General features: G+C 46.8%; 1 protein-coding gene across 1 annotated transcript in view; it reads left to right on the forward strand.

The window, feature by feature from the left end:
* The window catches only part of LOC147124677 (trans-2,3-enoyl-CoA reductase-like), a 287,573-nt gene that overhangs the window by 150,520 nt on the left and 122,359 nt on the right, over nt 1-14,694 (forward strand). The window contains exon 4 of the mRNA XM_085991303.1: nt 445-548. Coding sequence (XP_085847429.1) covers nt 445-548 — 104 coding nt within the window. The remainder of the gene's footprint in view (nt 1-444; nt 549-14,694) is intronic.

The raw sequence follows: 14,694 nt of genomic DNA on the forward strand, positions 1-14,694 counted from the left end.
GAGTAGATATTGTTGTGGCTACATTAGCAATTCTAGAAATTTTGATTTTCAATTATTCACATAGGATCACATAGAATCTGCAGCACAGAAGCAGGCCATTCAGCCGAACTGGTTTATGCCATTGTCTATACTCCACATGAGCTTCCTCCAACTCTAATTACCTCTTCCCACCTTGCTCTTTTATCGTTATGTTCCCTTCTTCCTTCATGCTTGCATTAAGCCTCCTCTTAAATGCAGTAATGCAATATGTCTCAACCATTGCATGTGGCATTGAGGTCCACACTCTCACCATTCATGTTTTTAAATGAACATTGTACACCAAGATTTTCCTAATCTTGATTTATTTTGGCAGCTTACAGTAATGCAATGGTTGCAGTGTTCACTCTGCCTTTACCGAAGTGATGACATAAACATAATGTTGTTCATGGTCTTGCCTGTTCACAGCTGGTCCTCTACTGAAAGAAACCAAAGTCATTAAGAACCTTGCAGTCTCCTCCATCATTACGTTATACTTCAGAGACCTGGGGACACAGATAAGCTGGACAACGGTAAGGTTTAGCTACACCATAGCATTAAGCACCACAGACAGAAAACTCATGTCCAGAAAATGATAAAGGGTGTGACATTTTTGTTCAGCTTTGCATTTGTGCATGTTATGTTTGTTTTTTTGTAAAAATGTTGATGCTACCTTTCCACCCAACCAGTTTGCACAGATGGTCAGGTGATGTTTTTGTATTATTTGCTCCAGAAATCCAACAAGAAGTATCCATTCTTGTTCATAATGTATACATTACATACAAATATACAAAAATATCAAATAGGAAAAGACCAGCTGGCCTATGTAGCCTGTCCTGTACAGTTGCCTTCCCTTATGGATCAGGTCATGCAGTGTCCTGGGAGAGGTGAAAAACCAGATCAAAAACTTTGGGCCTATTAGGGGAAATAAAATCTGGAAAATCATTCTCTAGGTGATTAAAACTAGTTCAGGAGACCACATTGACCAATTTTATTAATTGGTACCTAGCTCGTGTATGGTGCGATCTCTGTCCCAACCAAGAACCAGTCCAGCTTTCCTTTAAAGGTACACAGGAACATAGGAATTGTTAGTCGAAGAAAGATCAAAAAATAGAAGTACTAAGCCTGGTGCCCAATAAAAAACACCAGAGGGTTTTATATACGTAGACATTCTGTCCTTGTTCGCAGAAAAGGGGGTGTCCAGGCATCAATGCAAAACTTTGTTGATCAATGTCCATCACACCTGCCCTGCATAAGGCGTTTGCATGTATGCTGCAGAGGGATACATATTTACCATCATTCTCTTTGTGGGACCTGTCTTGTTGCATCTCTTCTTCAGCAAGCTGATGTGTGCTTCTTTCCATGGCAATATGGTGCAGCGTGTGACACACTGCAACTCAGTTCAGCTCATTATTCAAGGCACCACCAGACAACTTGACAGATCTACTGAACCAAAAGTAAAATCATTTTCGCTGGCGCAGAGTTGGGCTATTTGCCCAACTACTGCCCAACAATTGCCCACAAAACTCTTACGGCTGGTAAAACCAAATGTAAGAAATCACACAACACCAGGTTATAGTCCAACAGCTTTATTTGAAATCACAAGCTTTCGGAGCACTGCTCCTTCATCAGGTGAAGTGGAGTGATGCATAAAAACACAGCTTATATAGTCAGAGAATAATGTCAGATGTTTACAGGTAATCTTTCTAACTGCCATTTATCACACCTCGGCAGAGAGATAATCACAGCAATCAAAGGTGTAAATGGTGTCCAAACAGGTCAGTCAGGAAAACATTACATCAAAGAACAATGAGGTGGGGTCACAAGGGGTCACATGTTGCAGATGCTGGGGTCTGTATGAAAAACAAAAAAAAACAACAAAAAACATTTTTTTTGCTGGAAATCACAGCAGGTGTGGCTGCATATGTGTGGAGAGAACAAGCCAACGACGACTCGAGTCTGGATGACCCTATGTCAGGTGGGGTTACATGTAGCGTGACATGAACCCAAGATCCCGGTTGAGGCCGTCCTCATGGGTGCAGAACTTGGCTATCAGTTTCTGCTCGACGATTTTGCGTTGTCGTGTGTCTCCAAGGCCGCCTTGGAGAATGCTTACCCGAAGATCGGAGGCTGAATGTCCTTGACTGCTGAAGTGTTCCCTGACTGGGAGGGAACACTCCTGCCTGGTGATTGTTGCGTGGTGTCCGTTCATCCGTTGTCGCAGTGTCTGCATGGGCTCGCCGATGTACCATGCTCCGGGGCATCCTTTCCTGCAACGTATGAGGTAGACAACGTTGGCCGAGTCACATGAGTATGTACCATGTACCTGGTGGGTGGTGTCCTCACGTGTGATGATGGTATCTGTGTTGATGATCTGGCATGTCTTGCAGAGGTTGCTGTGGCAGGGTTGTGTGGTGTCGTGGTCGCTGTTCTCCTGAAAGCTGGGTAATTTGCTGTGAATGATGGTCTGTTTGAGGTTAGGCGGCTGTTTGAAGGCGAGTAGTGCAGGTGTGGGGATGGCCTTAGCGAGGTGTTCGTCGTCATCGATGACATGTTGAAGGCTGCGAAGAACATGGCGTAGTTTCTCCGCTCCGGGGAAGTACTGGACGATGAAGTGTACTCTGTTGGTTGTGTTCCGTGTTTGTCCACCCCAGTCCAACACCGGCATCTCCACACCCTGCTAAAAGCAGGCATAGGGCCTGCTTTCAACAGTGTAAAGGTTAATATAAATCTTAAATTAAAAATTAAAAATGATGCACAAACACTTAACATTACTTTAAGCAAATTTTGGCCTGGATTAAAACCTTTAAATAATTTTTCAAAAAATTAAATTTTTATTGTATTTGATGTATTGAGGGTACTTTTAATTAAATTTGAAAATGCGAACATTTCTTTTTATTAGAGTTATCTAAATTCTAAATTTGGGGATTCCATTGCATGTCCTTAAGGGATTCCATTCGGAAATGACTGCAATGGAATCCTCCTTTCTCATTGAAGGACCTGGCCCACAGGATCCCAGGGTTGTTTCCGAACTGCCTGTGTCCTTGGGATCAGTGGGCATTTACACAGGCATATGCCTGGAGGCCCAGGACCTGAACTCTCCATAGCTGTGGAGCCAGGAGGTAAGTTCGGAAATATTTCACGGGTCGGGGACGTACTCCGGAGGTACGCCTCCGACCGCTAAATCAGGGCTGATATATTTCAGTCTCATGAATATGTATCAATGTAGGTCTTGTTGCGTCCATGTATAATAAGACACAGACTGCGGAGAACGGTACAACAGATGTTTACTCAACGTGGCTCACACTGCAACTGATCTGTACAGATTACTACTCAGTGCTATGTACAGGTGTGGTCACTGCCAGTACTGCAGTATACATGAGCTGTAAAACATTGTTCCCCCCTTAAAGGTATATACATTATGTTGTGTATGCACCTTTAAGGGAAGAACTGATTCTATACTGCAGTACCAGCAGTGACCACCCCTGTATATAAAGCCATAGCAGACTCCTGTACTTCAGTCTTAAGTTACCTCTGTTCAGTAAATACCTGTTATCATATTTCTCCTGCAGTCCGTGTATTATTTATACTCGGACACTACATTGGCGACGAATAGGTTAACAATCTATATTAACGATTTGGAGGAGGGGACCGACTGTAACATATCAAAGTTTGCAGATGATACTAAGATGGGAGGGAAAGTAGTGAGTGGGTAGGACATAAAAAACCAGCAAGGGGACATAGACAGGCTAAGTAAGTGGGCAGAGATTTGGCAGATGGAATACAATACTGGAAAGTGTGAGGTTATGCACTTTGGCAGGAAAAATCGTAGAGCAAGTTATTATCTTAATGGCAAGAAACTGGAAAGTACTGAGGTACAAAGGGATCTGGCGGTCCTGGTGCACAAAACTCAAAAGGTTAGTATGCAGGTGCAGCAAGTGATTAAGAAGGCCAATGGAATGTTGGCTTTCATTGCTAGGGGGATAGAATATAAAAATAGGGAGGTATTGCTTCAGTTGTACAAGGTATTGGTGAGACCGCACCTGGAATACTGCATTCAGTTTTGGTGTCCATACTTAGGAAAAGACATACTTGCTCTCGAGTCAGTACAAAGAAGGTTCACTCGGTTAATCCCGGGGATGAGGGGATGGACATATGAGGATAGGTTGAGTAGATTGGGACTCTACTCATTGGAGTTCAGAAGAATGAGAGGCGATCTTATTGAAACATATAAGATTGTGAAGGGGTTGTATCGGGTGGATGCGGGGAGGATGTTCCCGATGATGGGTGAAACTAGAACTAGGGGGCATAGTCTTAGAATAAGGGGCTGCTCTTTCAAAACTGAGATGAGGAGGAACTACTTCACTCAGAGGGTGGTAGGTCCATTGAATATGCTGCCCCAAAAAGCTGTAGAAGCTACATCATTACATAAATTTAAAACAGAAATAGACAGTTTCCTAGAAGTAAAGGTAATTAAGGGTTACGGGGAGCGGGCAGGAATTTGGACATGAGTCTAGGTTCGGATCGGACATGGCCCTGTGGGCAGCGGAGCGGGCCCAGGGGCCGTGTAGCCTGATCCTGCTCCTATTTAGTGTGTCTAATTCTGTTAAGTTCAGGAGATGGTTCTGTGATAGTAGATTGGTGGTTAGGTTCAGATCAGCCATGATCTTATTGAATGGCGGAGCAGGCTCGAGGGGCCGATTGGCCTACTCCTGCTCTTATTTCTTATGTTCTTATGTTCTTACGAACTCACCTGCAGTACTGCAGCACCTCACGGGGATCTTTCCCTGAGAAGAAGCTTCTTGGAGGTCGAAGTCAGAACAACGGGCGTCGACCGCGGGCAACCGCCCAAGGATCCATCGGAGTTCGGAGAGTTGCAGGAGAGGCTGTGGAGAGCTGGGCTTGGCTCCCCAGTCAAGGTGTTCCAGCAAATCCTGCTGGTAGCAGGTAGTGTGCTGACCGTTCCGGACTGCGGCGGGCTCGAGCTCGATCGAGCAGCTCTGCAAAGGGGCCGTGCAGCGTCGTCGGGAGGAAAAGAGAGAGAGAGAGGGTAGAGCGCACAGGGCGCAGTCGGTGCTCAAGAACCGGGCAGCATAACGAAAATAAAACAAGGGGAAGGAAAAGTGAGACGCGCCGAAGCCGCGGGTCGCCGCCATTACCCTACAGAACGCTAGGAGCAGCGTGGCAGCAAGGTGAAGAAGGAAAAGCGCGGGAGGCACCATTTTATTCCATTGGGGAAGAAGGAAAAGCGCGGGAGGAGCCATTTTAATCCATTGGTGAAGAAGAAAAAGCGCGGGAGGCGCCATTTTAAATCACCCAAGATGCCGAAAAGTGGCAGTATCACTGCTTTCGACAACGAGGTAGAAGACTGGACCACGTATGTGGAAAGAATTGAAGTGTACTGCAAGGCAAATGAGGTGGCCGATGGAAAGAAGGCGGCGGTATTATTAAATTTGATGGGCACGAGAACGTACGGCCTATTGCGGAATTTAATTACCCCAGCTAAACCAATGGAGAAAAGTTTTGAAGAGATTGTTAATATCTTACAGGAACACCTAAACCCTACACCGCTGCCGATAGCAGAAAGATTCAAGTTCCATAAAAGAAACCAGCACAAAGATGAGAGCAATGCTGACTATCTTACGGAACTACGCAAGTTATCAAAGCACTGCCAGTTCGGAGCAGGACTGGCAGACACCTTACGGGATAAGTTTGTCTGCGGGCTCCAGAGTGAAGGAACCCAGAAACGACTACTTTCGGAAAAGGACCTGATGCTAGAACAGGCTTTCAGTGTGGCAGTGTCCTACGAAGCAGCAGCACGGGTAGCTGCGGAAATACAACAGAAACCACAAGAATACAGCACTAACGAAATGGCGTATGGAGCAGAAAAGTGCTATCGCTGTGGCAGAACAACCCATGATCAGAAGGACTGCTGGTTTAAGGACAAAGGATGCAGGCAATGTGGGAAAATGGGACACATAGCAAGAGTCTGCAGGTCGGGAAAGAAAACCAACACTACAAGAACTACTAAGGAAAAGTACAAGAATGTAAAGAAATTGACAGACAGTAGTTCGGAAGATCAGGAGAGTGATAAGGACTCCGGGAGCAGGAGACTAAGTTGTCTAAAGTTACACAACGTGATCGCAAAGGAGGATCACTGAACCATTTGGGTCACCCTCATGATAGCAGGGACCCAGTAAAGATGGAATTGGACACAGGATCAGCCCTAACTGTCATGAATCGACGAGACTATGAGCGGCTATTCTCACACATACCCTTGAAGGACACGTCCATTGTATTGAAGACATACACGGGGCAAAAAGTCTACCCCAGAGGAAAAATAAGGGTGCCAGTTGAATACAACGGCAAGGAAACACAGAAACTATACATGTATATACTACCAGATGGACGACCACCATTATTAGGACGTGAATGGATCCGAAAAATACAATTGGATTGGCATTCCATTCAGGCGCTAACTGTGACTGATAAAAAGGATGATGACGTCACACCTGGACGACTGTCAAAAATTCTAACTGACGCGAAAGAGGTGTTCCAACAAGGACTTGGGAATCTAAAAGGAGTAACGGCAATGATAAAAATCGAAGATAACGCAAACCCAACATTTTTTAAGGCCAGACCGGTACCTTACGCGATCCGCCCAGCCGTTGAAGCAGAGCTGGAGAGTCTGGAGCGTTCGGGTGTGCTGTCCAAGGTAGGCTGGAGTGAGTGGGCTACACCCATCGTCCCTGTAATGAAGAAATCATTGAGCAGCACGCCTGAGGAACCGAAGAATGTTCGCATCTGTGGGGACTTCAAGGTAACTGTGAACCCAGTCCTGCACACAGTACAATATCCACTTCCACGGATAGAAGATATTTTCGCCTCACTATCTGGAGGGAAACGCTTTACAAAGATTGATCTGGCCCAAGCGTATCGACAAATGGAGGTGGAAGAAGCATCTAGGAAATACCTCACGATAAACACTCACAAAGGCCTTTACCAGTACAATCGACTGGTATTCGGGGTAGCATCAGCCCCGGCTATTTGGCAGAGGGTGATGGAACAAGTCCTGCAAGGGATCCCGGGGACCCAGTGTTATTTGGACGACATCCTGGTTACGGGCGAAAATGACAGTGAACACCTTGCCAACCTGGAGCAGGTGCTCACGGGAGTACAGGAATTTGGGCTATGAGCCAACCACCCCAAATGCAAGTTCTTCAGGAGACAAATCTCGTATTGTGGCCACATGATTGATGAGGAAGGGTTGCATAAGTCGCCGGACAAGATTGAGGCTGTAGTCAAGGCTCCAGCACCGGAAAATGTGTCGCAACAGAGGTCGTTCCTCGGATTGGTGAACTACTACCATAAGTTCTTGCCGAATTTATCTACAATTCTGCACCCACTGAACGCCCTACTGCAAACTGGAGTAACATGGAAATGGAGTGATGAGTGTAAGCGTGCCTTTCAGAAATGTAAATGCCTAATCACTTCAAAAGAAGTATTGGCCCACTACAATCCAACACTACCGATTCGGTTAGCATGTGATGCGTCTCCCTACGGCATTGGAGCGGTGCTGTCACACAAATTTCTTGACCGTTCAGAGAGGCCAATAGCCTTGGCGTCGCGCTCGTTAACCTCAGCCGAGCGTAACTATGCCCAGATTGACAGGGAGGCCCTCAGCCTGGTGTGGGGGGTGTAGACGTTCAATCACTATCTGCACGGGCAGAAATTCACCCTACTGACTGATCATCAGCCCCTGGTCTCCATTTTTAACCCAAAGAAGGGCGTTCCGGTGATGACGGCGCAACGGCTGCAAAGATGGTCACTTTTTCTAGGGGCACATCAGTATGACATAGAGTACAAGGGTACGAAACAGCATGGAAACGCTGATGGGCTGTCGCGCCTACTGTTGCCTACGGTAGAGGAAGCACCTGCAGTGGACCCTGTTGAGATATTCCATGTGACCATAGTCGAATGTCTACCTGTTACAAACTCAAGTATAGAGAAGGAAACCCGAAATGACCCAACACTCTCTCGGGTCTATGATTTGATGGTGAAGGGATGGCCAGCACATGGCGACTCACTGTTGCCAGCATTCTCGCTGAGGAGAGAACAGCTGTCAGTGTGCCGGGGGACCTTGATGTGTGGATCCCGAGTGGTAATTCCACCCAAGTTGAGAGATAGAGTGCTCAATGAGCTTCATAAGGGTCATCTGGGAGGGGTAAAAATGAAGAGCCTAGCCAGGGCTTATGTGTGGTGGCCGCGAATCGATAAAGAAATCGAGGATATGACCAAGAGATGCACAGGCTGCCAGAAGGTCCAAAATGCTCCACCACAGGCCCCGCTACATCCATGGGAGCGGCCCTCATCTCCATGGCAACGGGTACACATTGATTTTGCTGGTCCATTTATGGACTCAATGTTCCTAATCGCTGTGGACGCCCATTCGAAATGGCCAGAGGTCATCAAAATGTCCTCCACCACCACGGAGAAAACTATTGCAGTCCTACGGACCATCTTCGCCAGGAATGGCTTGCCAGAACAGATTTGCTCCGACAATGGGCCACAGTTTGTGTCCGAGGATTTCCGGAGATTTCTGAGGAATAATGGAGTGAAACATTACACATCTGTCCCATATCATCCAGCCATAAATGGATTGGCTGAGAGGTTTGTTCAGACCTTTAAAAAGGCAATAAATGCAATGTACAATGATGACATACCACTACAACACAAGGTGGATAATTTCTTATTTGCTTACCGGAATACGACACATGCAGTCACCAACCAAGCTCCAGCCATAATGTTCTTCAACCGAAGGCTAAGATGTCGCCTGGATTTGCTCAAACCAAACATAAGACGAGATGTTGAGGATAAGCAATTCCAGCACATAAATGAGAAGCCAACCAGGAGCTTCCAGATAGGGCAACCAGTCTTTGCCCGCGACTACCGAACAGAAAAATGGCAGCCAGGAACGATATGCACACAGCAGGGACCACTAATGTACACAGTGGACATTGGAGAGAGCATCGTGAGACGCCATGCTGGCCAGATTCTAGAGTCACAGGAACAAGCCAAACCCATACCACGAGCAGGTGCACCTGGTAATCAACCCAAAGTACAGATTGCGTCTACCTCAGAAGCAGTGGTATTGGAAGCTGACGAGCCAACCAATGACAATGAGCCAGAATCAACTCCGCCGCAAGAACAGGATACTCGAGAAAGGTGCTATCCAGTCAGGATCAGAAAGCCCCCTCAAAGACTGAACTTATAAATGATTATTTCAGTTGATGTATATAGTACAGAGAAAATTGTAATTGTAATTAGTTATTATTTAGTTGTTAAATGAATGTTATGTACTGTTTATCTAAAAGGGGAGGAATTGTTGTGTATGTACCTTTAAGAGAAGAACTGATTCTATACTGCAGTACCAGCAGTGACCACCCCTGTATATAAAGCCATAGCAGGCTTCTGTACTTCAGTCTTAAGTTACTCTCTGTTCAGTAAATACCTGTTATCATTGATCTCCTGCAGTCCGTGTATTATTTATACTCGGACACTACACATTACAATTCCTCCCCTTTTAGATTAACAGTACCATAACACTCATTTAACAATTAAATATCAAACTAATTACAATTAACACTTTTAACATGCAACATTAGCTGAAAATAGTCTATTTATATATTCAGTCTTTGGGGAGGCTTGCTGATCCTTTCTGGAAAGTGCCTTTCCCGAGTGTCTTGCTCTTGGTGCGGAGGCGATTCTGGCCCCCTGTCGTCGGTTGGTTCATCAGCTTCCGATGCTACTGTTTCTGGGGTAGAAGCGACCTGTACGTCAGGTTCATCACCAGGTACGTATGGGCGAGGCATGGGGTTGACTTGTTCCTGTGACTCTAGGATCTGGTCAGCATGGCATCTCACGATGCTCTCCCCAACGTCCACTGTGTACATTAGTGGGCCCTGCCGTGTGCATATCGTTCCTGGCTGCCATTTTTCTGTTCGGTAGTCGCGGGCCAAGACTGGTTGCCCTACATTGAAGCTCCTTGTTGGCTTCTCATGGATGTGCTGGAATTGCTTACTCACAACATCTCTTCGTACGTTTGGTCTGAGCAAATCCAGGCGAGATCTTAATCTTTGGTTAAAGAACATCATGGCTGGGGCCTGGTTTGTGACTGCATGTGTCACATTCCGGTAGGCGAACAGGAAATTGTCCACCTTGTGCTGCAGCGGAATGTTGTCATTGTACAGAGTCTTTATTGCCTTCTTAAAGGTTTGTACGAACCTCTCAGCCAATCCATTTGTGGCTGGATGATATGGGGCGGATGTGTAATGCCTTACCCCATTCTTTTTCAAGAACCTCCGGAAATCTTCGGACACAAACTGTGGTCCGTTGTCGGAGCAAATCTGTTATGGCAAGCCATTCCTGGCAAAAATGGTCCGTAGGACTGCAATAGTTTTCTCCGTGGTGGTGGAGGGCATTTTGATGACCTCAGGCCATTTCGAGTGCGCATCCACAGCTATTAAAAACATTGAGTCCATGAATGGACCAGCAAAATCAATATGCACCCATTGCCATGGAGATGAGGGCCACTCCCATGGGTGTAGAGGAGCCTGTGGTGATGCAATTTGGACTTTCTGGCATCCTGAGCAGCTCTTGGTCAGGTCCTCGATTTGTTTATCGATTCCCGGCCACCACACATAAGCCCTGGCTAGGCTTTTCATTTTTACCCCTCCCAGATGACCCTCATGAAGCTCATTGAGCAGTCTATCCCTTAACTTGGGTGGAATTACCACTCGGGATCCACACATCAAAGTCCCCCGGCACACTGACAGCTGTTCTCTCCTTGTCGAGAATGCTGGCAACAGTGAGTCGCCATGTGCTGGCCATCCCTTCACCTTCAAATCATATACCCGAGACAGTGTCGGGTCATTTCGGGTTTCCTTTTCGATACAAGCGTTAGTTACCGGTAGGTATTCAACTATAGTCGAATGGAATATTTCAACAGGATCCACTGCTAGTGCTTCCTCCACAGTAGGCAGTGGCAGGCGTGATTGCCCATCAGCATTTCCATGCTGTTTCGTGCCCTTATATTCAATCTCATTTTGGTGCGCCCCTAGAAAAAGTGACCATCTTTGTAGTCATTGCGCAGTCATCACCGGAACGCCCTTCTTTGGATTAAAAATGGAGACAAGAGGCTGGTGATCAGTCAGCAAGGTGAATTTCTGCCCGTGCAGATAGTGATTGAACTTTTTCACTCCCCACACTAGGCTGAGGGCCTCCCTGTCAATCTGGGCGTAGTTACGCTCGGCTGAGGTCAGTGATCATGATGCAAAGGCTATTGGCCTCTCTGAGCCGTCCGAGAATTTGTGCGACAGCACCGCTCCAATGCCGTAGGGTGACGCATCACATGCCAACCGAATTGGTAATGCTGGTTTGTAATGGGCCTGTACCTCTTTCGATGTGATTAGTGTTTTGCTCTTCTGGAAAGCGCGTCTACATTCGTCACTGCACTTCCATGGCACCCCAGTTTGCAGTAGGGTGTTCAGTGGGTGTAGTATTGTAGACAAATTTGGCAAGAACTTATGGTATTAGTTTACAAGCCCGAGGAACGACCTCAGTTGTGACACATTTTCCGGTGCTGGAGCCTTGACTACTGCCTCACTTTTCTCTGGGGACTTATGTAACCCCTCTTAATCGATAACGTGGCCACAATACGAGATCTGTTTTCTAAAAAACTCGCATTTGGGGCGGTTAGTTCGGAGTCCATATTCCTGCAATCTAGTGAGCACCTGCTCCAGGTTGGCAAGGTGATCACTGTCATTTTCGCCCGTGACCAGGATGTTATCCAAATAACACTGGGTCCCTGGGATCCCTTGCAGGACTTGTTCCATTGCCCTCTGCCAAATAGCCAGAGCTGATGCTACCCCGAATACCAGCCGGTTGTATTGGTAGAGACCTTTATGGGTGTTGATTGTGAGGTATTTTTTTGATGCTTCTTCTACCTCCATTTGCAGATACGCCTGGGCCAGATCAATCTTAGTTAAGCGTTTCCCTCCAGATAGCGAGGCGAAAATATTTCAAACCGCGTAAGTGGATATTGTACGGTGTGAAGGATCGGGTTCACTGTTACCTTAAAGTCCCCCAGATGCGAACCTTCCTTGGTTCCCCAGGCGTACTGCTCAACGACTTTTTCATCACAGAGACGATGGGTGTAGCCCACTCGCTCCAGTATACCTTTGGACTGTACACCTGAACGTTCCAGACTCTCCAGCTCTGCTTCGACGGCTGGGCGGATCGCATAAGGTACCGGTCTGGCCTTTAAAAAATTTTGGGCTTGCGTTTGCTTCAATTTTAATCGTCGCTGTCCTGCCTTTTAGTGTTCCGAGTCCTTGCTGGAACACTTCTTTCGTGTCAGTTAGGATCTTAGACAGTCGCCCAGGTGTGATGTCGTCATCCTTTTTGTCAGCCACAGTCAGTGCCTGTATGGAATGCCAATCCAGTTGTATTTTCCGGATCCATTCACGTCCCAGTAATGGTGGTCCTCCATCTTGCAATAAATACAGGTCTAGTTTTGGTGTTTCCTTACCGTTATATATAACGGTCACCCTTATTTTTCCTTTGGGGTAGACTTTTTGCCCCGTGTACATCTTCAAAATAATTTTTGTGTCTCTCAAGGGTATGTGTGAGAATAGCCACTCGTAGTCCCATCGGTTTATGACTGTTAGGGCTGTTCCTGTGTCCAATTCCATCTTTACCTGGACTCCTGCTAACTTGAGAGTGACCCAAATGGTTCGGTGATCCTCCATTGTGATCACATTATGTAGTTTCAGACAACTCAGTTCCCTGCTTTCGGAGTCGTTATCACTCTTTTGTTCATCTGAACTATTCTCCATCATCTTATGTACCTTCTTGTACTTTCTTTTGGTAGGTTTCTTATTGCTGGTTTTCTTTCCCGACCTGCAGACTCGTGCTATATGTCCTACTTTTCCACACTGTCTGCACACTTTGTCTTTGAACCAGCAATCATTCTGGTCGTTTGTTGTTCTGCCGCAGCCATAGCACTTCTCTGTTCCATATGACATTTTGTTTGTGCCATATTCTTGCGGTCTCTGTTGTATCTCTGCAGCGCCCCGTGCTGCTGCTTCATATGATACCGCAATGCTGAAAGCCTTTTCCAGTGTAAGGTCCTTTTCAGATAAAAGCCGTTTGTGGGTTCCTTCACTTTGAAGCCCACACACAAACTTGTCCCTTAAGGTATCTGCCAGTCCCGCTCCAAACTGGCAGTGTTTCAATAGTTTGCGCAGTTCTGTTAAATAATCAGCATTGCTTTGATCCTTATACTGGTTCCTTTTGTGAAACTTGAATCTTTCTGCTATCAGCAGTGGTGTGGGGTTTAAATGTTCCTTTAGTATCGTTACTAAGTTTTCAAAACTCTTTTCCATTGGCTTCATTGGGGTTTCTAGATTTCGTAATAAACCATACGTCTTTGCACCCATTAAATTTAACAATACCGACGCTTTCTTGTCATCTGACACCTCATTTGCCTTGCAGTACACCTCTATTCTTTCGACATATGTAGTCCAATCTTCGACTTCATTATCAAATGCGGTGATACTGCCACTCTTCGGCATTTTGGGTGTGGTTTAAAATGGCATCTCCCAATGGCTTAAAATGGCGTCTCCCGCGCTTTCCTTCCTCCCCCGCTGCTGCCAACGCCGCTCCCCGCGGTTCTCGTGGCAATGGCGGTGCCCTGTACATTTCACACGCTTCTCCTGCGCTGCTGCCAACGCCGCTCTCGGCGGCCCTCGTGGCAATGGCAGTGCCTCGCGGGTTTCTGCGCGTCTCTCTCTCCCTCTCTCCGACGCTGCTCAGCCCCTGAACACCGGCTGCGCCCTGTGCACTCTGCCCTCTCTCTCTCCCCCGTCGACGCTGCTCGGCCCTTTGCTGTGCCGCTCGGTCGGGCTCTAGCCCGCCGCTGTCCAGGAAGGGTCTGCGCACTACCTGTTGCCAGCCCGTTTCACTGGACCACCTCGACTGGAAAGCCAAGCCTGGCTCTCGACAGCCTCCCCCGCAATTCTCGAGTCTCTGCTGGATGACTGGGCGGTTGCCTGTGATCGATGCCCGAGTCTCTGGCCTTGACCTCCAATCCACTGATCTCCAGGAACGAATCCCCGGGAGGTGATGCAGAGTTGCAGGTAGGTTCGAACCTGCCTCGTCGCCAATGTTGCGTCCGTGTATAATAAGACACAGACTGCGGAGAACGGTACAACAGGTGTTTACTCAACGTGGCTCACACTGCAACTGATCTGTACAGATTACTACTCAGTGCTATATACAGGTGTGGTCACTGCCGGTACTGCAGTATACATGAGCTGTAAAACATAGATCCCCCCTTAAAGGCATATACATTACAGGCCTCACTTGTGGACTCCGGGAGTTCTACAGAGGTATTATCAACCACATCTGAGGTGGGTAATTCATATCTCCCAGAAACGACCCTCGGATTCTGTCTTCATGATAATGTCTGTTGAGCACTCCTTGCAAATTAAGCATACTTTGAACAGATTTGAATCTTGATTATCCAGTGTAATGATGGCGACACCGACAGAAGTTAATGGAAATTGTCAAGTAATGGATTCAGTCTGATATAGTGGGGGGAGAATTGCCCTTGTTGTT

Source organism: Somniosus microcephalus, chromosome 1, assembly GCF_052327205.1.
Source record: "Somniosus microcephalus isolate GS21.2 chromosome 1, FLI_Smic_1.0, whole genome shotgun sequence".
In the NCBI taxonomy this organism is placed as follows: Eukaryota; Metazoa; Chordata; class Chondrichthyes; order Squaliformes; family Somniosidae; genus Somniosus; species Somniosus microcephalus.